Genomic DNA, 19585 nt, shown 5'->3' with positions numbered 1-19585 from the left:
GGCTGAGAAAGCCAGCCTGGAGCCAGAGGTGAAGCAAGCAGGACAGTCAGCATCCCCTGTTTGCCATGTTAGCACAGGACACGGTGTTTCCATGGGCAGGGATTCAGAAAGGACTGGCGCACTCACTGCAGACCAGCTCCTTGGCCTCCGGTGCACTGAATTGCCAGATGTCCCCAAAGACTTGGAGAACTGGGAGGTTATGCCCTGCTCTGAGTGCTGCAGGGGCTCCAGAGAGCTTGGGCCACCCAGCTCTGCCCCACCAAAGTTATGGCAACTCCCCTCCTTTGCTTCTTCATTTAACTGCTCTGCTCTCTCTGGTGGGACCCCCTGGGAGCTGCAGGTGGGGCTGAATGTGGGTGTGGAACCCCAGGGTTCCTCTCCTCAGCTGGCAGAGCAGAACTCACAGGTGATGGGGAGGTTCCCGTGCAGCAGCTGTGCAGGGTTTGCTGCCTTGGGCCCCGTGTGTGGGTGTCCCCTCTCACAGCACCAGCTGCCACTGTCACTGCAGCTGTGCCACCCCTGCCACTTCACAGCCATTCTGCCTTGTTTCCTCCACAGGGGTATTTACAACAGTTTGTGAAGGGTTTGGTTTTGTCCACTGAATTTTATTATGCCAAATTTTAAAAAAAGTCCTTTTTTTTTTTTTTTTTTTTTTTTTTTTAAGAAGCATTTAAGGTTTGTCCACATAAAAGAAAATAACCTTTATTTTTATTTCATTTGCTTTTTTTTTTTAATCTTTATTCTTTGCTTTTAGCAAACAAAACCCAAAGCCTTTATTTTTTCAGGGCTTATTTTGCATTTGACTAAGCCTCAGTATTTTCTATGAAGAATAACTTAGCTGAACGTTTTTCCAGCCAAAGGAAAATATCTCAATAGAAGCTTCTCAACCTGAGTTTTGCACAATCTACCTTCAGTCTGTGCAGTTGCCCTTTGCATCCACATGTTGCTCCTGCCATGCTTTGTTTGCTGTTTTGCTGAGCCATCAGAAGTGAGTCCTTTTTTTTTTTTCCCTACAAATGGTTCCTTCAGAGAAGATTGTTTTAGACATCTTTTAGGAGGTTGTCTGTCCTGGCTCCCTCTCCCTGGCTGCACACTTTTGCAGTACTCCAGGAAGGAACACGAGCTCCCTTTTTTTAGAGCCCTTTGTAATGGATCCTTTTGTGCCTGGCCTCATATTCTGCAGCACGCTGCTTTTGTGGCAGTGCCTCCCTCACAAAGCTGCTTCCTGACAAGGGATCCTAGCGGGATTTGGGGGATTTGGAAAGCACAGGTTGTCCTGCACGCCCCCAGGCAGCCCCAGGATGTTCCAGTTTTTTCACCTGCCAGGATGTTCTCCAGCATCCCCCGCAGGGAGGAGCTAGGGCAGGAGGGATCATGTTGTGTCCTGGTGGCTTCGTGGGGCTGGGCTTTGAACAACCTGCCAGCCCTCAGCTCCTTGCAGGCCCTGGGAGCCCTTTCCCCTCTGCTTTCAGCGTGCTCCATGAGTGTCCCCTGGCCCGAGGTGTCCCCAGGAGCTCTGCTCACAGCACAAACAGGAGCCCTGGGCTCTGGCAGGTTTTCCATTGCACTGAGTGGGTGAAGATGAACTCGGTCAAAAGCCTGCCAGATGTGTGTCCTCTTGTCTTCCCCACAGCTCAGGGCCTTCTGCCCGGAGCCCCTGAGGCTGGTGAGCACTTTGAGGCTTTGACACTGCTGGCAGGAGGGCCAGGCCTGTCCCTCAGCAGCCCCCGTGATACAATCCTGTGTGAGGCCAGCCTGTAACGAGCTCACCGAGGTGTATCAATCTCTGAGGGTGTCCTGCACTTCTCAGAAATGGCTTAATAATAATTGCCAGACGGCTGATCAGGTATGCTTCGGAAAGCAGAAGGTTTTAATTAAAGAGAAAATAGCAAATGATACGAAACAGTGCACGGATGCAGGAAAGCCCCTTTACACCTGGCTAAGGCACCCCAAAAAGCATCGAAGGGGTTTCTGCTCATTCTTAAATACACAACTATCAAGGAGGGCTTTTTTGGGGGCAAACTGCCCAACAGAAACATCTAGAGGCTTTGAGAAACCTCTCAAAGATCCAACTGGTGCTGGCACTGAGCCAACCACGGGGAGAGAAACACAGAAAAGTTCTGGGGTTTCTCCCTTAAAAGTTCAGAGGTGAACTGACACTCTCCTCCCTGATGTGGAAAACATCCACTTGGTTGGTGGGGATACAACGCAACACCCCTGTGCTTTGTCCCGCAGGCTGACCATCCACGCCGAGTGCCCCATGCACCTGGAGGACTTCCCAATGGACGTGCACGCCTGCCCCCTGAAATTTGGGAGCTGTAAGTACCCCCAGGAGCCTCTGCAAGGAGGTGGTACAGAGCTGAGGAGCAATCCTTCGTGTGGCTGGTGTCACACAGCATTTTCGTTACAGTGATACTCATTTTTGCTAATGATAATGTGACCGAAATTTTTTTTTTCTGGTGTCTCATACATGCAATTCCTACTGTCACTGAGTGAGTCTGAGCTCAGTTCAGGCTTACAGGATGGGTTAGACATCCATGCTTTAAATTTATTTAGAAATTATTTAGAAATTAAATTTATTTAGAAGGTAGCCTGGTGGGAATCGGTCCCTTCTCCCAGGTAACAGGGACAGGATGAAAGGAAATGATTTCAAGCTGGGGCAAGGGATGTTAAGATTGGACATTAGGAAAAACTTCTTCACTGTAAGGGTGGTCAAGCACTGGAACAGGCAGTTCAGGGAAGTGGTGGAGTCACCATCCCTCAAAGTGTTCAAAAAATGTGTAGTCTGGGCACTTGTGGACATGGGCTTGGCAGTGCCGAGTTAATGGTTGGGCTTCATAGTCTTAGAGATCTTCTCTAATATCAATGATTCTATGATTATAAATCTGAGTTGTGCTTTTCCTCCATCACAAGGGGATGCTGTGAGGACAGATTTGGGATAGCAGCGGTGGCCCATCCTGGCAGTCTGTGGAGAGCCTGAAATACCTGGTTCCTCTGGCTCCGTGCTCCAGTGGAGCTCACAAACCCCTTGGCCCGCTTCAGTCTGTCAGGCAGGCTGCTCTCAAGGGCAAGGCTTGGAAACTCTGGGAATCTCAGTCCCAGCAGCCAAAGGTCCTGGTTTAGGGAAGATTTGCAGGCTGCTGCTGAGTTGAAAGCTGCTCCCAGCCCTCTCAGACTTGCAGCTGCTTGGGCTCCCCATAGAAGTTCCCTTATCTCTCCCATATGCAAGTTAAATTTCATTTGGTTTTGCTCCTAAAGTGAGTGGGAACCAAACCCCAATACCCTGGTTCGCCATGACGTGAAAATGAACATCCTAGTCTGGCTCTGCCTGGAGTCTTTCCCAGGCCCAATGAACTGAGCACCACTTTTAGTCTGTGTTTGTGTTAAATGAGAGAGTTTCCCACCTCCAGCTAAAGAATGAGCCCACACCAGTAACCCCCAGAGAAACCTCAACCTTCCCAAACTGACACTTCCCTCCTGTAGCCATTTGGGAGCTAACTGAGGACAAAGTTGAAAAGTTTGATTGGCAGGAGAGGAAATCATATTTATCATGTGCATCTGCACTTCTGCCTCATGACAAACTGTAGCCATGAAAGAGGATTATTCAGAAATACTAAAATAAAGCTGTTTCTTAGGCAGCACCTAATTAAATGTAGAACTCATTGCCACAAGACATCACTAAGGCCAGTAAAATAGCAAGCCTCAGAGAAGGATGAATTATTAATGTTAATTGACCTTGTGAGGAGGAATATCAAATCTCATACCTCAGGCCTAAACTCTGGGATTATGACAAGACTTGCAGGAAGGCAGATTACTCCACATCTAATTGCTTATAATGTTCCTTGGTGAGGAAAAGAGATTAATGTGTGTGTTTCTGCTGGAACACCCTTTGGGGTTACTTTTTTACTGATTTGACCTCTGAATGATAAGAGTTTTGAGACAAGGAGCTCAGAAAGCTGCCCCTGGTTAACATTAATGTGACTTTTTCTAAAGCACACACAGCATCCAAGCTCACCTCTCCTGCGTTGGAGTGCGATTAAACCAATGTTTTCACTAAAAAGCCATCGACAGCTGGGAGCTGCTCATTTTCAAGAAGCCTAAAGTGGGTCAGATTTGCAATTAGAGGGACAATGCCAGTGCCAGGCCCATGCTGCTCAGAGGATGCTGAGTTTGCCTTGCAGACCATTTTCTGTTGACCCCCACAAGTGGCTCAGCAGCAGCCTCCTGTCCCTGGGCCACCACGGCAGCCCCCGAGGGGGCAAGGCAGAGAATTTGCAGGAGAATTAAGGGCATAAGGCATTCCAGAGAGCTCCAGCTGCCCTCCTGCATCATCCCTCGGGCCAAGTGCACTGAAGGGATGGCTTTGCCTCTCCCCCTGCTCCCTGGAAGATGAATGTGCACTGCAGAGAGCTGTTCCTAAGCCATCACAGGACGTTTGTACAGCAGCTCTCCGACACTAGGGGAGCAGGAGATGTTGCTGAATTTACCAGCTCCTCTAAATGTCCATGAGCTGTCCCTGTTTGGATTGGGTTTTGCATTGCAAACGAGGCATTGAGCAGAACCGAAGCAGATGCCTGGCATTAAACGTGCTCCAAGCATCCATGCCATGCCTGTGTGACATCAGATACCCTTCTGTCCCCGGTTCCCAGATATACAGGGAGCTGAATTATCAGGAATGATGGCAATGGAGCCTTTTGTAGGCTGAGAGTGGCAGCGGCTGGGCTGTGACTGTGCAGCAAGAGGTGCTGCCCATCAGGTGGAAGAGTGGTGGCAGAGCTGTACAAAGCTCTGATGGAGGATGGAGGGCTCCAGAAGTGTGTGGAGGGCTGGAAGGAGGGGTTGGAAAGGCAGAGTGTGAGAGGTGCCAGCCTGCATCAGAAGTGCTTAGGCAGCACTCTGGCCTGCTGAGAAACATTGGCTGATCATCAAAACCACTCCCAAAGCTTTGCACAGCCCCTGCTTAACACTGAACAGGTTTGCCAAAACCCACAGCGCAGGGATAACAGTGGTTGTTTTAGCAAGGTCACAGAAATGTGGTTTTCTCAGGTCACAATCTTCCACAAAGCAGGAACTGAGATGTTTATCTCGTAGACCTGACACATTGCTTGACCCCACCACAGCCAAAGAATTCCTTCAGGTCTTCACCAGGAGAAGGTGGTGGGTAAAAATGAAGGCTTGGTTTAGGGAACATGGTTCTTGCTTAAAAAGCTGGTGCGAAGTTGGTATGGACAGGAATTTTGGACATTTTGGGGAGAAACAGCTCCTAGCAGCGTCTGGAGAGACTGGTTTTGGGTAATGAGAGGACTGGAAAAACCAAGAGCACTCTTGAGAGGGGGACTGGCTGTGGGGACAGAGCAGGGGCTCGGTCACAAACACAGGAAAAAAGCATTTAGGTTTGAGAGGACACCACCTCCAAATCTGAGATACTTGGAGAGGTTTGCTTTTGAGTGAGGGCAAGACTTTTAACTTTTAAACCGTAAATTTAGCTCCATTTGCATTCAGCTTTAGTTGCCAGCTGCTGCCAGCAGGACTTTCCCTGTCCCTGGCATGGCAGGGCTGTGACTGTCCTGCTGGCCTGGATGCCTTCCCTTGTTGTCCCTGCTTGGAGCCAGCCCTTGCAGAGTCAGCACGTCACAGGGACAGCCTGTCTCTCAATGACAGAGCTCTGCCCCTCTCCAGCTCCCTTCCAAAAACCCCAGCTCGCTCCTGCTCATTTGATTTAACAGTTGTTGATCTGCCTTGGTCTCTGGCCATGCTTGGCTGTGCTCAGCCATGTGGCTCTGAGAGATGCACAGCAAAGATTAATTTGGCTACGGGCTAATTTTGGTATATTTTAGGTCAGGCAGGAGCACAGACCCTCGTTCTTCTCCCTCCTCTGCAGATGCCTACACGAAGACAGAGGTGATGTACACCTGGACCCTGGGGAAGGATAAATCTGTGGAAGTGGCCAAGGGTGGATCTCGCCTGAACCAGTATGACCTGCTGGGCCATGTGGTTGGGACAGAGATGGTTCGATCCAGCACAGGTATTTGTGGGACCACGGTGTGGGCTGAGCTCCTCCTGGGATCAGATGGACTCATGGGCTTGGAATGCCACCATTTGGAATAATGATAGAGGCAGTCCAGGACCACAGCACTTCCTAAGCCAGGAGAGTATGGCTGGTGACATCTTCAGCAGTCACCAAGAGGCAGCAAAGAGTTTGTTTTTCAGTGCTTTCCACTGAAAGAGCCTTACTGCCCACACTCTTTAGGAGAACTGATCTCAAGCATCTCAAAATGATCTGCTGTGTGGAAAATGTGCCCCGCGTTGTCCAGCTGGTTTGTGGTGCTGTGGGTTCATTTGTCTTGGATTCCTTTCCAACCCCTCAGGAAAGCACTGCAGGCAGGGGAGGCGAAGGCAACATAATGTTCAGTGTGATTTTCACTGCATCTGCTTGCACAAATATTATCATAACTAACAGAAGATTATCCCAAACAAATGTTTCCTCTGATTAATGACCAATATTAATCATCTTTCTCTCCCATCTGCTGCTCCTCCCTTCCCCTCTGAATCCAGGTACTGATAGCTTCTGTTATCTCATGTGTGTCTCTCATATTTCTTTTATTTTCCCTTTTATTTTTTCCCTCTGCATGCACCAGTAGCTCTCTCATTTGAGGATATTTCCTCTCTGGTGCACTTGATTTTAATAGTGTCTGTCTGTAACAACTCATTTCACCTCCCTTGGGGAAATGTGGGGAGCCCAGGGAACTAAATGTCATAATATCTGGCCCATCTCTCTACTTAAGCTGTAGTAAAATGTACAGATGAACAACCTGGAGTGGTAAGAAAGCTGCTAAAGGCTCCTGTGTGTAATGATTTAGCAGAGCCACGCTCATAACATAAAGGCACAGTAATCCAACAAAATACCCAAAGCTTTGGGGGGAGGAATAGGATGTTGAGGGAAAATAGGGACAGCTGCCTCTTCAGTTCACAGGTGAGACCTTTAACAACACAGAACTTGCCTTGATTTTTGAGATGGTTACAGTGAGGGAAGGTGGGATATTTTCAGGATTGTCAGAGAAAATAAAAACCTGTGTCCTGAAATCCTATTAAAGCACTGTTAGGGTGTATCCAGGCTTAAGGGATCTTCCCCACAGCTTGGTTCCCTGGGATGGGAGCAGGGTCAGGAGAGACCCCCCCCAGGGGCCCCTTGTGCCTCTGGCAAAACAGGAGAAGATTTTGCTGCCCAGTTGTTGTCACTGGTTTGCCTTTGTCCCACACCCATTTTGTAGTGAATTAAAGACTCAGAGAAGTGTTTTGAAAAGACAGATGTGATGTGAAAGCCCCCTGGGCTGTGCTGGGGCACACACCTGGCACGGCACAGCAGCTGTGAGTGCCTCCTGCAGCCCGAAATCCCACTGAAAAACAGGGAAGTTTGTTCAGGGCAGATCTCTAGAGTGGTCAGCTGGGCTGGGAAGCTCCGTGGCTCAGCAGCCCTGCCTGGCTGTCTCTGCAGGGGAATACGTCGTCATGACCACGCACTTCCACCTCAAGAGGAAGATCGGGTACTTTGTGATCCAGACCTACCTGCCCTGCATCATGACCGTCATCCTGTCCCAGGTCTCCTTCTGGCTCAACAGGGAGTCTGTCCCTGCCCGCACGGTTTTTGGTGAGTCTGGGGGCGCAGGGCGTCCTCTCAGGATGGGGAGGAAGGGAGATAGGGTGGGAAATACACTGAGCAGCAGAGCTGGTCTTTGCCAGGCCCTGAGCAGCATTCCTAAGCTGCTGGCCATTCCCCAGGATAGCTTTCAGTGCCTTCCCAGTGAGCCTGCTGCCCCCAAATCACTGCAAAAATACTCCTGGCCATGTCTCTGCTGCACGCCATAAATATTAACAGTAATCAAGGTATTGATCATCTAATTATGTGCATTTGGCTGTGTCTGCTTATCTGTGTTGGCTTTAGAGCCGAGCAGAGCATAGGTACACGGGGAGGCATTTAAAGCCCTACCTTTGAAATTGCTAATGTGCCCCTGGTCACAGCTCCACATAACACGTTCCTGGGCTGAGGCAGCATAACTGCATGGTGAATATAGTGTTATTATTTCCTTCAGCTGCTTTCAGATCCTCTCACCGAAGCAAAGTGCCAGGCTGGCACTGCACATATATTAATAGCTTTTACAGGCATTTAATAACAGAATTGCTTTGTGCTTTCCTGTCAAGACCTTTAGTTCAGGATCTACACAGGCACGCTCCCAGAGCAGGTGTGATGCTGCAGGATTGTATATCCTGGAAGTAACACTGCCCAGCAGATTCCACTTAACAGAGAGGATATTGGACAGAAGTCCCCAAGCAGAGAGGAGATATGTGATGCCAAATGTGATTCCCTCCCGTGTTATCCTAAGGATTGCAGTGAAATAAGTTTCCTCAAGCAGCAGCTCAGATTGAGCAGGCAAGAGCTGACTGAAAAATTAAAACCTACCTGTGTGACAAATGTCTCTGCTTCCAAATTGCCTTGATTTCCTATTAAGAAAATAATGAGAACTCCAATTGTTTATCCTTTTTTTTTTTCTGCCCCTCAGAAAGTATTGTCAACAATATTGAATTGAAACTCTTAAATTACCAGGAGTATGGCTTGAGGAAACTGAAAATTAGTCAATATTTTTATAATGTTTTTAATGCGTTTTTAATTGAAAAGCACATTATTGGGAGAAATGGATGGTAATGGTTGCTTGCTTTAATGAAAAAAGCTTCAAAAGACATTTTGAAACAGATCATTTGTTTAAGATAAATCATTGTGACATTTATTCTGGCAGCTTGGGCCGCTGACAGCAGGACCCAGGATCCCAGGTGTCCATCCATGCAGGTCACAAGACACTATTTCTAAAACCCTGAGAGAGCTGTGTTGGATGAGTGGCCAGTTTCTGACCCTGCCTGAGGTTCACCACCATCCAGCTGTTCTTTTCACTGTTATTTTATTATTTTATTATTTTTATTTTGTTGCAAATGCAACTAGAGGCTTCTCTGTGATATATTCCACGTGAGCTGGGTGTAGCACCATGCACCTTACCCTGCCAAGAGATGAGGAATGCAGTGCAGGTGCCTCCCTGTGAGCTGGGACTCTTACGGAGAGCAGAGGTCTAGTCACTGGAGTCTGGGGAAGGTTAATCTCACCCTAATGAAGATGTTTGCCATTGATTGTACTCAAAACTGAACCAGAATAATTCCCTGAGCAACCTGAAGTTGGCCCTGGTTTGGACAAACCAGAGCAGCTCAGAGCAGCTGTGGCTGCCCCATCCCTGGAAGTGTTAAAAGCCAGACTGGAGGGAACTTTGAGCAACCTGGCTGAAAAGTGAAAAGTAAAAAGTGGAACCAGATGGTGTCCAAGGTCCTTTCCAGCCCAGGCCATCCTGTGATTTTATGATTCTATGAACCTGACCTCCCACCAGCCTGGCCTGTTCTGTTATTCCATGAATTACACTGAGGACTAGTTCTGGCTAAGACTCCCTTAATTCCAGCGGGAATGTGGCTCAGGAGGTGGCTCCAACTTTTACATGAAGGGAGTGTGTCCTGGTTTAGGAAAACAGGAGTTTGCCCAGGAAAGCCAGAGCTTCCCTTGGAAGGGAGAATGTAAACCCCCTCCCTCCAAATGATTATAATTTTGAAATTAAGGGGTTTTCAGGCAAAGATGTGGGAATAGGAATAACAGTTCTTTACTAGGAATATTAAACATAAAAATGTAGTAGTACAAAAAAAGCAAACAAACAAAAAAGAAACCACTGACAGAGTCAGAGCACAGCCTGACACCCTGTTGGTCAGGGTGTTGGTGTCAGCCCAATCCAGTCCTCCTGGAGTGACAGATGTGCTTCTTTTGGAGCAGAGATGATCCTGTAGAAGGGTCCAGTGGTGGTGGTGAAATGGGTCTGCTCTTCCTCCGGGAATCCAGTGCACACAGGCTGTGCTGCTGTTCTGGATCCCAGGTTTGATCCAGGTGGGAATGCTGGGCTCCTCCCCCTGGGTGGAGCATCTCCCCATGGGATGATGGGATTGTATCAGCCATGCAGTGAGCGTCGATGGTCCATGAACAGCAGAGATCCCCTGGAGGGAGGATGGGTCCTGGAAGGGATAAAGGACACTGCCCACCTGGTTTTAACAGCTGCCCATTAACAGAAAATCCCCCTGGAGTTTTGAGGAACGTGTTATAGAAGAGAAAAAAAACACTTCCCCAACCAGTTTCAGCAGATTGGAATAAATACAAACTTTTAGTTACATCTTGCATTGCAGCCCAGCCAGAGTGGCAGCTGTTTTGGGAGAAACGTGCACGAGTGCACACTCTCACCCCTTCCTGCTGTGCCCCCACAGGTGTCACCACGGTGCTCACCATGACCACACTAAGCATCAGCGCCAGAAACTCGTTACCCAAAGTGGCGTACGCGACGGCCATGGACTGGTTCATAGCCGTCTGTTATGCCTTTGTGTTTTCTGCGCTGATCGAGTTCGCCACCGTCAACTACTTCACCAAGCGCAGCTGGGCCTGGGATGGCAAGAAGCAGCTGGAGGCCCAGGAGATGAAGGTCAGCCAATGCTGGGGGCCAAGGGGTGGGGAAGAAACGCTGCACGATGGAGCTGTGCCCGGCACAGCAGTGGGTAACGTGCAGCCCCGCAGCATTCAGGAGGCTGGATGCTACTCACTGCCTTCCCAGCCCAGCTCCTGACTGCAGTGGTTCTTGAGGGCTGGGGAGGAATGGCCCGGGGAGGAATGGCCTGGTCGGTGTGCTTAGCTGGAGGGAAACACCCAGGCATGGCTGCTGGCTCTTCCCTCTGTTCTCTGTAGGGCTGTTTGCCAGAGGGGACTTGGGGGCATCTGTGCTTTGGGTTTGCTCTGCTGGTGGTCTTGTGTCTTCTTCCTTTTATCTCCAACCCCAACCCAAACCCCAACCCTCCCAAACCCATGAACCAACCCAACCCGGCCCTCCAAACCCATTCCTTGTTGCTAGCATGCCAAAAAAACCAAACATGCCCCAGGACATGCACTGAGCCGTGTCCCCGGGCCAGCTCTGTCTCTGGTGCCATTGCCCACAGCTGCCAGCAGCTGCTGCTCTGTGAGCCTGGGCACTGAGGGTGGGTGGGCAGCCAGCAATCCCAAATGCCAACTGGCAGCAGATTAATGCCTGGCATCACCCACGTTTTCCCTCCCCACTCGGGATCAGCCTCTCTGGCAGCTTCATCTTGACAGGCTCTGCTACCCCTGCTCGTGCCCCCCTCCCTCTGAACTGATTTAATCTTGGCTGCGCAGAGAAATCGCTTACTGTAGCATGCTGCTCCTTGTTTATATTTATTGAATCAATTTGAAAATCAGCTTTGTCCTTGTTCTTGGTTCTGGAGCCTTTATATTTCTCTCCTTTGCATTTTAATGTGCTGTTGGGAGTTGTTGTGGGGCTGTATGTTAAACACCTGACAGAACTGCAGCAACTTTTGGGAAGACAGCAGCCAGTCATCTCTCTGGTGTGGAGGTCAAAGAAGGTGAACGGAGCCATCACTGGGTGTTGGATGCCTCTCTCTTGTCTTTCTTGGACTCTGTCTATCTGTTTGCTTTTGCAGCTGTGGTCTGAGCAGCAGACTCATGGCAGAAAGCGTCCAGAGGGGGTCAGGTGATGGCCTTCCCCTTCCACCACGAACAGTGATGCCAACCTGGCTTCTAGAGATGAGAGAAGCCTTTTCTGAGTCATTGGCATGAGTGAAGAGTCAGCACAGGTCCTCAAAGCCGTGGTGTCCCTTCCAGGAATGGGCCAATTAGCACAAAGTCAGGATTCACACAGCCCTGGGCAATTATGTGAACTGGGTGGAAAAAGCAGGAAAGGCTCAAAAGCTGCAGTTTATCTCAGAAGCAGCGTGTTCCTCAATTTATTCACTGACCCAGCACTGCAAGACTAACAGTGCTGAAACAATAGGGTAAGAGCACACAGAATGTTCCTGCACATGATAATCAAACAAGAAAACAAAGCAGGACCGGGAATGTTTCGGAGGAGGAGTTCTCCGTGACTTTGCTGCAATTGGAGAATCAGGAAGGGTTCCAAATTTGTGGATGCTTTTTCAAGCTATCTCTGATCTTTACTGAAGAAGCAAACTCACTCCCAGTCTCTGCAGCTCAGAGAGCTCCCTGAAGAGTGATGGGCTTTCAGGGAGCTTAGGAATACGATGTGTCAACATATTTGCTTTTCATCTTTATTCCAATGAGTATTTCCAAGTAGTGAATTTGCTACGCAATGGAGGTGCCTCATTGGCTCAGTTTCTGCCCTTAATTAGCTCCTCTTGAAACAATTGACAAGCCAGGTGGTTGAAACCACCAAAGGAAGGAGAGGCAGAAGAATAACTTTGGCATTTTAAAGAGTTTGTATCAAGAGTAAAACTGCCAGTGACAAGGCTGAGCCCTGGTCTCTGGAGATCCTTCTCCCCAGCCAAAAGTAATGTTCTTTATTGGCATGATGGCAAGGATCCTCACTCCAGGTTTGATTGCATGAACGTGAAAAAAATTTGCTGTAGGCAGCAGCAATGCTTTCCATCCCACTTGGCCAAAATCACTACCATGGAAAAGCTGCTGGTTGCTGACAGACACCCCCAGTGTGTTTATTCTTTTTTTTTCTCCTCCTCAGCCAAACCATTGGTTTAGATGGGAACACCTGGGGGTTTCTTTCAGGTAGCATTTAAAATGCTGGGCTGATCTTGGTGAATTGTTGGTCTCTGCATCATTTAATCATGTTGCTGTTCTGGCTGTAGCCACACTTGGTTCTAGCTGGGAGCTGCTCTGCACATTCTCTGCAGTTCTCCTACGAAAAGCAGGCAGATATCACCACAGAGGTCACTAAAAACTCCCTTTAGCCTGCACTCTGGTAAGGTTTGTCTAATGTTTCTTGGACCCAAAGATTTTCCAGGCCTTTCCAGCCTGCCATCAGTAATTGCTAACTGCAGATGAAAAGTTTATTTCCTTTTTGTATGGTAAAGCGGCTGCAACCAGCCTAGAGGTGGCAGATCAAATTGGAGAGAGGTATTTGGGTCCCATGAGGAAAACTTGTTAGGAAAGGAAAGGTGATTTTAAAAAATAAAACATCATCAGGAGATGGCAGAGAGGTGTGAGGTGAGTGAGAGGCCAAAGAGATTGAAAGATGGGTGGGTTCAGTAGCCAGCAGAGCTCCCAATCTCCAGCATCCTCAAAATACCTTGTTAAAAGGATCCACTGCAGGACAGAAGGACTGTGTCTGGACAGAGAGATCCATCCACCATCCCAGCCACAAGAATGGCCACCTCTGGAGCCACCAAATGTTGAGTGGCTGTGACGGTGAGGACCCAAAGAGAAAACAAGCAACGGTGACTTTGCTGCTGGGAATCTGCAAAGGATGACATTGATCAGTGAGTTGACCACAAAAAGTGTTGTCTGTCTCTCAGGATGGAAGATGCTTTGGATTTGTGGAAGACACAAACCCACTTCTGCCTGCAATGCCTTGTCTGTGCATAAAACCTGATCTAGCTCTATATCTGGGCCTGAATGACATTGCCCTGAAATTCTGGGTGCCAAGAAACAACAAAACCAGTACAGGTATCTGCAGTCGGGCACATAAAACCAGAACATGCTTTGGATGGAGCAATAATCCTGGATCTTTAGGGGTTTTTTCTAAGACAATAGCTCTTCAGTGCACGGTGAGGTTAGGTCCGGGCTTTTAATGTACTTTTTACTAAGAAAAACATGCATGAGGTGCCTCTTGTACTGGCTGGGTAAAGCCTGGCTTTTTGTGCAACCCACTCTTCAGCACTTCTCAAGTTTGCCCCTTGATCCAGCTCCCTTGGGAATCATTTTTCTTTTTCCTTTGTTTCTTTCTATTTGTGGCATCTTTGTTCCAATCCTAGAGGAACTAGAACCAACCTTGACAGGCCACCATTTTCAACCAGTCTGAAGTCTTTAGGGCTCAGGATGGTTCAGACCCTTCTCTTTTTTATCTGCCTCACTATGCTCAATGTGTTTTTGCTGGGACTTTCCCTTGCTGGTCATGCTCTGCAGCCCATGTGTCCTTTGTTCCTTGCACTTGCTATCCCCATGATTTCCATGAGGATCTCAGAGGTCTTTTCCAACCTAATGGATTCTGTGATAACACTGCAAGTGATTTATGTCCTCAGCACCTTCAGTACAGTCCATGAATCATTCTCCAGCTGCGTTTCACCCTCTTTCTCTCATCGCTGTGTGCTGTGTTGGGCTGATCATTTAATCCATCCAACCATCCAACCTCTTTGGCGAACCAGGGAGCATGAGATCATTGGGATCAGCCCCATGTAATCTGAATGATCAAGTCTCTGGCACTCTGCAGGAGGAGCTTTGGCTTGGTGTGGGGAAGGAGTGATCCCTTTGCTACAACAGCAACTGCAGTTGCTGGGCTTTGAGTTATGGGATACAGCTATGTCAGAGACTGGAGCTGCTTGGGGGTCATTAAATTGACTTTCCTCCAGAATGACAAGTGGCAAATGCTTGGATTTCCCAAGTTCTGCAGACACCGGTGTCTTTCAGAGTTGCCTGTCAGAGGCACAATGCTTCCAATCCGAATCTCCTCCTGCCAAGGAGTAGGTACAGAGAACTAAACCTCGAGCAAATCATAGACAGAAGCAGTAGTTCCCATAATTTAGATGTTCAGTTGTTAGTTCCTCAGCAGAGAGGCTTGAAGACAAGAATATTTAGCAAAAATACTATTATTTTGCAGTGTATGTGTTGTTGAACAACTTGTCAGACTGCACTGTCTGGGGAACAGGTTTATCTCTACACCAGATTTTACAGCTTTTCCCTCAGGAGAGCAGCACAGGGACATCTTTGTGCAGCAATTCAGCCTCCCTGTGCCTCAACGGGGCCGTAAGTGCAGGAATTGCTTTGCAGAATAGATGTTTTAAATAGGACAAGTTTCCCAAGCAAATGTGGGGGTTCCTCCTGTTTATCCACACTTCCCTTCTGTTTCAGGAGGATGTGGAATTCCTCACAGACGAAGGTGCAGGGTGAGGGCTGGGGGCTACTTAGCAGCTGACAGCAACAAGCACATTTTGCTCTGTTTGAAATCTTGCCTGAAACACTTTTTTATAAAGCAGAGCCCAGCAAATTGAACAGGCTGGACCATTTCTTCTGACATCTCAGGGGCAGAACATATGGAGGGAACACACGTGGCTCGGTGTAGGCAGTGTGGATGTTCTGGGTGCCCCCAGCTCTGACCAGGGCCAGGGCTCCATGGGCAGCTGGGAAAAGGCCCTGCCTGAAGGTTCCCAAGCCTCTGCTCTACGTGAACACCCTGACCTGAGCTCCAGGGAAGCCCAAATTAACGCTTGGGGTCTCTGGATCACACTATTGGAAGCAGCAGCTCGCTGTCACCACCCACAGCACCCAGATTTGCCTGGTTTTACTCCGTTTCAGCTGTTTCCATACGGATCCACTCCCCAAACTCTGGGGCAGGGAAGCTGTCCAGGTTGAAAATGTCATGTCACTTGTATTCATCTTACTCCTCTAATGAATGACATGGCTAATTAATGCTAATTTGATCACAGTGCACTGCCAATTGCGTTCTGCGAACAACAATCTGTTTTTCATTTTGTTACTGATTATTAATTATTTTATTGCCTCCTGTAGCTGTTTTAATAAGTAATCATACTTAAGCATATTTAAGTGTTTTAATAGGTGGAACGTCTTTAACCCTTTACTTGCTTTTTGTCAGTTCTTTAGGAGGAAAAGTTCATCTGCTGTGCAGAGGGAACACGTTAACGTGGCTCTAATGACTGCAGAATCAGACTCAGTTAATTGTAAGAGGCCATAAAATACTGTGAATATGGTCCAAACAGTGGTTTAGTCTGGTCTGGAGTCTGAAGACATCTAGACCTCCTCCTAATAAGTTAATTTCTGTAGTTACTGGCATTATTACAAGGCTGCCTGGCTATGGTGTTATTGGAGAGGGGTTTAAAGATTGCACAGAAGTCTGGTTTTAGTGTCCCTCTGAAAATCACGGTGGAAAATTCATTTCCTGAGGTAACCAGGAATATCCATGGTGACTGGAGGCACATTTAAAATGGAAGTACAGCACTGAAAGCCAAAGCTCTGGGACTGTCTCTGCAGAGCAGAGGCTGGGCAGATCTGGCCCTTCCAGCTCCCAGTGCTGCCCAGTTCCCAGGGCAGTGTGAGGACAGGGACGGGTCCTGCAGGCTGCACTCTCTCCTCCTGAAGTGCTTCCTTCATGACCATGCCCAGCAGCCCTGGGAGATGCCTGGATGAGCCTCACCTTGTGCTTCAGTTGCTATTGAACAGAAAAAATTCATCCAAAGGCGCACCTTGTTCTGAGTTTAGAGACCAGACTCCCACCACGAGGCACCACTGTGCCTGGTGCTGGCTCTTGGTGTAGCAGGGGGCAGCCCTGGAGTACCTGAGTGCAGATTTCATTCAGTGGACTTCTCCTTGTAGGCTTGGGTTGCTTTATACAACACAGTGCAGCTGGTCTCAGGTCCCTGGCAGCAGCAGGAAGGTCCTCAGAGTGGTGGCAACACCTGTAATGACCCCCTGAGTGCATCTTCCTGCCCACCCATCCTCGTACCACCTGAAATGTCTGTCTCTACCATTCACCCTCATCCTTCAGTGCATCACAAGGGCCTCTCTTGCCATTCTCTCTGCATTTTGTCCTCACTGCAGCACACATGCTGTCCCCCAGAGCCCTGTGGGAAGGATTCCCTCACCTCCCATGATTTTCAGCATCCCTGGCATATGAAGGCAGGAGGAAAGGCTTCCCTCTGCCCTGTAGAGCTGTGTTGAGCATTCCAGAAATCCTGGTTGGTGCAAATGGCTTCCATCTGTTCTGTATCTTGCCTGGGTGGGTTGTGAGGTGCTCTAAAGGGTTCCAGAAGCAATTTGAACATCATTGTGTTAAATTGTAAGGTGTTCCTGTGAGGAACTCAGGGCACTGAAATATGGTGTGAAAACACTGCAGTGCCGTTGCCCGTATATTCTTAATATGGCTTTTTGCCACCAAAATGTAAAACCAAGCTGTAATCCTGTGTGCTGTGTCCTCCTCTCACCTGACCCAGGAAGCAGCCAGCCAAGCAGAAAATCCAGTTCTCCCCCAAGGATGACTGCACGGGCTATCATTCCTTTTTTGCCATTCTTCTTTCACAAGGTACATCCCTCCCTCCTTGGCCTCCCGCTCCTCACACCTTTCTCCACCTCCTCACCCGGACCAGCAGGTAAACTCAGAGGGCAGAACCTTCCCCCGTGCCACTCTCTGCCGCTTCACCTCTGTCTGTTTGTCTGTCTGTTTGTTTCCCTTCCACCTCCCCTCAGAAAAAGGAGCCGGTGGCGCTGGCCAAGAAAACCAACAACACCTACAACATCGTCGGCACCACCTACGCCCTGAACATGGCCAAGGAGCCCGGGCTGCCCACCATCTCCAAGAGTGCTGCTGTCACTGCCACTGCCACCAGCGTGCCCCCCAAGATGCCCCGCCTGGAGGAGAAGCTCCCCGAGAGCAAGAAGACCTACAACAGCGTCAGCAAGGTAGACAAGATGTCCCGCATCGTCTTCCCAGTGCTCTTTGCCATTTTCAACCTGGTCTACTGGGCCACCTATGTGAACCGGGAGTCAGCTATCAAGGGAATGATCCCCAAACAATAGAACCGGTCACACAAACCTTCCATCAGTGAGCATCATCCCAGCAGGAGTTCTCCAGGGCTTTCTTCTTTTCTTCTTTGGTTTAATTATTATTATTGTTCCTTTGATATTATTATTATTATTATTATTATTATTATTATTATTATTATTATTATTATTATGTTACTCTTTTATAATGTAAACAAAACTGTGATTTTAATTTCATCCCATACATATTTTGGTTTCCTTTTACTTTGATGATGAAAGCTAAAAAAAAAAAATAATTAAGGGATCATAACAAGTTGTGCCTCTAACATCTTAAGTCTGCTGTCACCCATCTGTCACTCTGTGCTGCCATCTCTCCTCTGCCACCTCCTGTGGTCCCCATGGTCTTCATGCCTCTGTCATTTCATGCTGTCCCCAGGGGCTGCTGCTCTCCTCTGTGATGGGCTGCCCCAGCATAGGGGATGCTCCTGGACACCTGGGCTGCAGGCTGTGGCAGTCACTCAGCCAGGCTCCTCTTCAGTGCCTGGCACTTTGTGCTGGGTCCTGCACCTGAGCTGGTCACCTGAGGGGACAAGGGAGCAGCCTGGCGTGGGCCAGCTTGTGGCCCAGTGCCTGCTGGGGCAAACCCAGCACTGCTGTGGTCCCCAGAGCCATTGCAGGGGTGGCAGCATCTTGCAGGTATTGCAGGTCTTCTTCCTCTCTGTCTTCACCAAACCCAGCTGGTTTTGTCTCTCTGGACAGGAAAGGTCCTGTCTGGCTGGCATCCTGCACTCTTGGGGCAGTTCATGTTAGCAGGAAGTGCGGTTCCTACCAGAGGAATCGTTTTTCTCAGTCAGGAAGTCCAGACAGAAGTTTTACAGAGCCTTGGAGGAGATGGCAGCTGTGAGGCTGCACACACTCAGCCTGGACTGGACACCACAGCGTTCCTGTTCAGATGGATGGTCTAGAACTTTCTCTTATGGCCCCATCCACTTATCCTTCTTAGCAGATCCCCTCTGTCCTAGTCCCTTCTTCCAGCTTCCCCTTCATCCTCCTCAGGCTGCTCAGCAGCCCTCAATGGTATCTCAGTGCTCATACATGGGTTTAGGGACGCTCCCTCCTCTGGGGAAAGCCATGCTGATGGGTAGGAGCACAGCTGGGAAAGTCCAGCTTGTGGTTCATCCCTGCTCCATGCAGGATGTTCCCTGTGGGACCTGCCACAGAGATGAGGAGGTCCCCAAGCCTCTCCCTGCCCCTGGTGAGCTGGTGCATCTTCAGCACCACGGGAAAACAGCAGAAGGGGCCCTTGAGAAGAGCAGGGTGACACTGCTGGCCCATAGAGCCATGTGAGCCAGGTGCCATCCCCCAAAGCAGCTGAGGCAAGACCCAGTCTAACACTGCACCCTCTTCCAAGGAAAGCCCTCCAGTGCCTTGGAGATGGGCTTTTCCTCCCTGACCACCACAGGGGACCCAAACCAGTGTTTGTCCCTTTCCCAGCAGCAGCACAAAGTGGTGACATCCAAGCCTTCCATGCCTGGATCCATGGGCACACTGTCCTCTACAAGGAGGGCTATCCTGTGCCTGATGATTCCTTGGGGTAGCACAGTCCTGCTGCCACAGAGGGGTGCACCCCCTCTTTCTTAGGCTTCCCTCTGACCCCCTGGCTGCCCCCCAGAGCTGCCCCCAGCACATTTTGGGCTCATGCAGCCAAGCCAAGGCCCAGCACCCCCAGGGTGATGCCTTCAGCATTGCTTTGAGCTGTGCCAGGCTCAGCTTCCCCAGTGCAGGAGCGGGGCTGAGCACAAAGCACAGGGTTTGCCCCACCTGGAATATCCACGGGGGAGTCAGGATGGAGTGAGGAAGCCCAGGGCACTTTGTCCTGCAGTGTGGGTGGCACTGCTGCATGTCCTGCCTGTCCCTCACCGACCACTGGCTCAGCAGAGGTGCAGTCACCACCCCTGCCCAGAGCTGGAA

General features: G+C 49.3%; 1 protein-coding gene across 1 annotated transcript in view; it reads left to right on the top strand.

Moving 5' to 3' along the window:
* The window catches only part of GABRA3 (gamma-aminobutyric acid type A receptor subunit alpha3), a 56852-nt gene extending 38578 nt beyond the window's left edge, over positions 1-18274 (top strand). Inside the window, exons 5-9 of the mRNA XM_066202540.1 lie at positions 2236-2318; positions 5882-6025; positions 7496-7648; positions 10339-10550; positions 17321-18274. Of these exons, the coding sequence (XP_066058637.1) occupies positions 2236-2318; positions 5882-6025; positions 7496-7648; positions 10339-10550; positions 17321-17650 (922 nt within the window). The 3' untranslated portion in view covers positions 17651-18274. The remainder of the gene's footprint in view (positions 1-2235; positions 2319-5881; positions 6026-7495; positions 7649-10338; positions 10551-17320) is intronic.
* The last annotated feature ends 1311 nt before the right edge of the window (positions 18275-19585 follow it).

Source organism: Chamaea fasciata, unplaced genomic scaffold (genome assembly GCF_029207755.1).
Source record: "Chamaea fasciata isolate MVZ Bird 193981 ecotype frontalis unplaced genomic scaffold, bChaFas1.0.hap1 SCAF_22, whole genome shotgun sequence".
In the NCBI taxonomy this organism is placed as follows: Eukaryota; Metazoa; Chordata; class Aves; order Passeriformes; family Sylviidae; genus Chamaea; species Chamaea fasciata.
The sequence above is the reverse complement of the archived record's forward strand: the minus strand, read 5'-3'. Positions and strand labels throughout refer to the sequence as shown.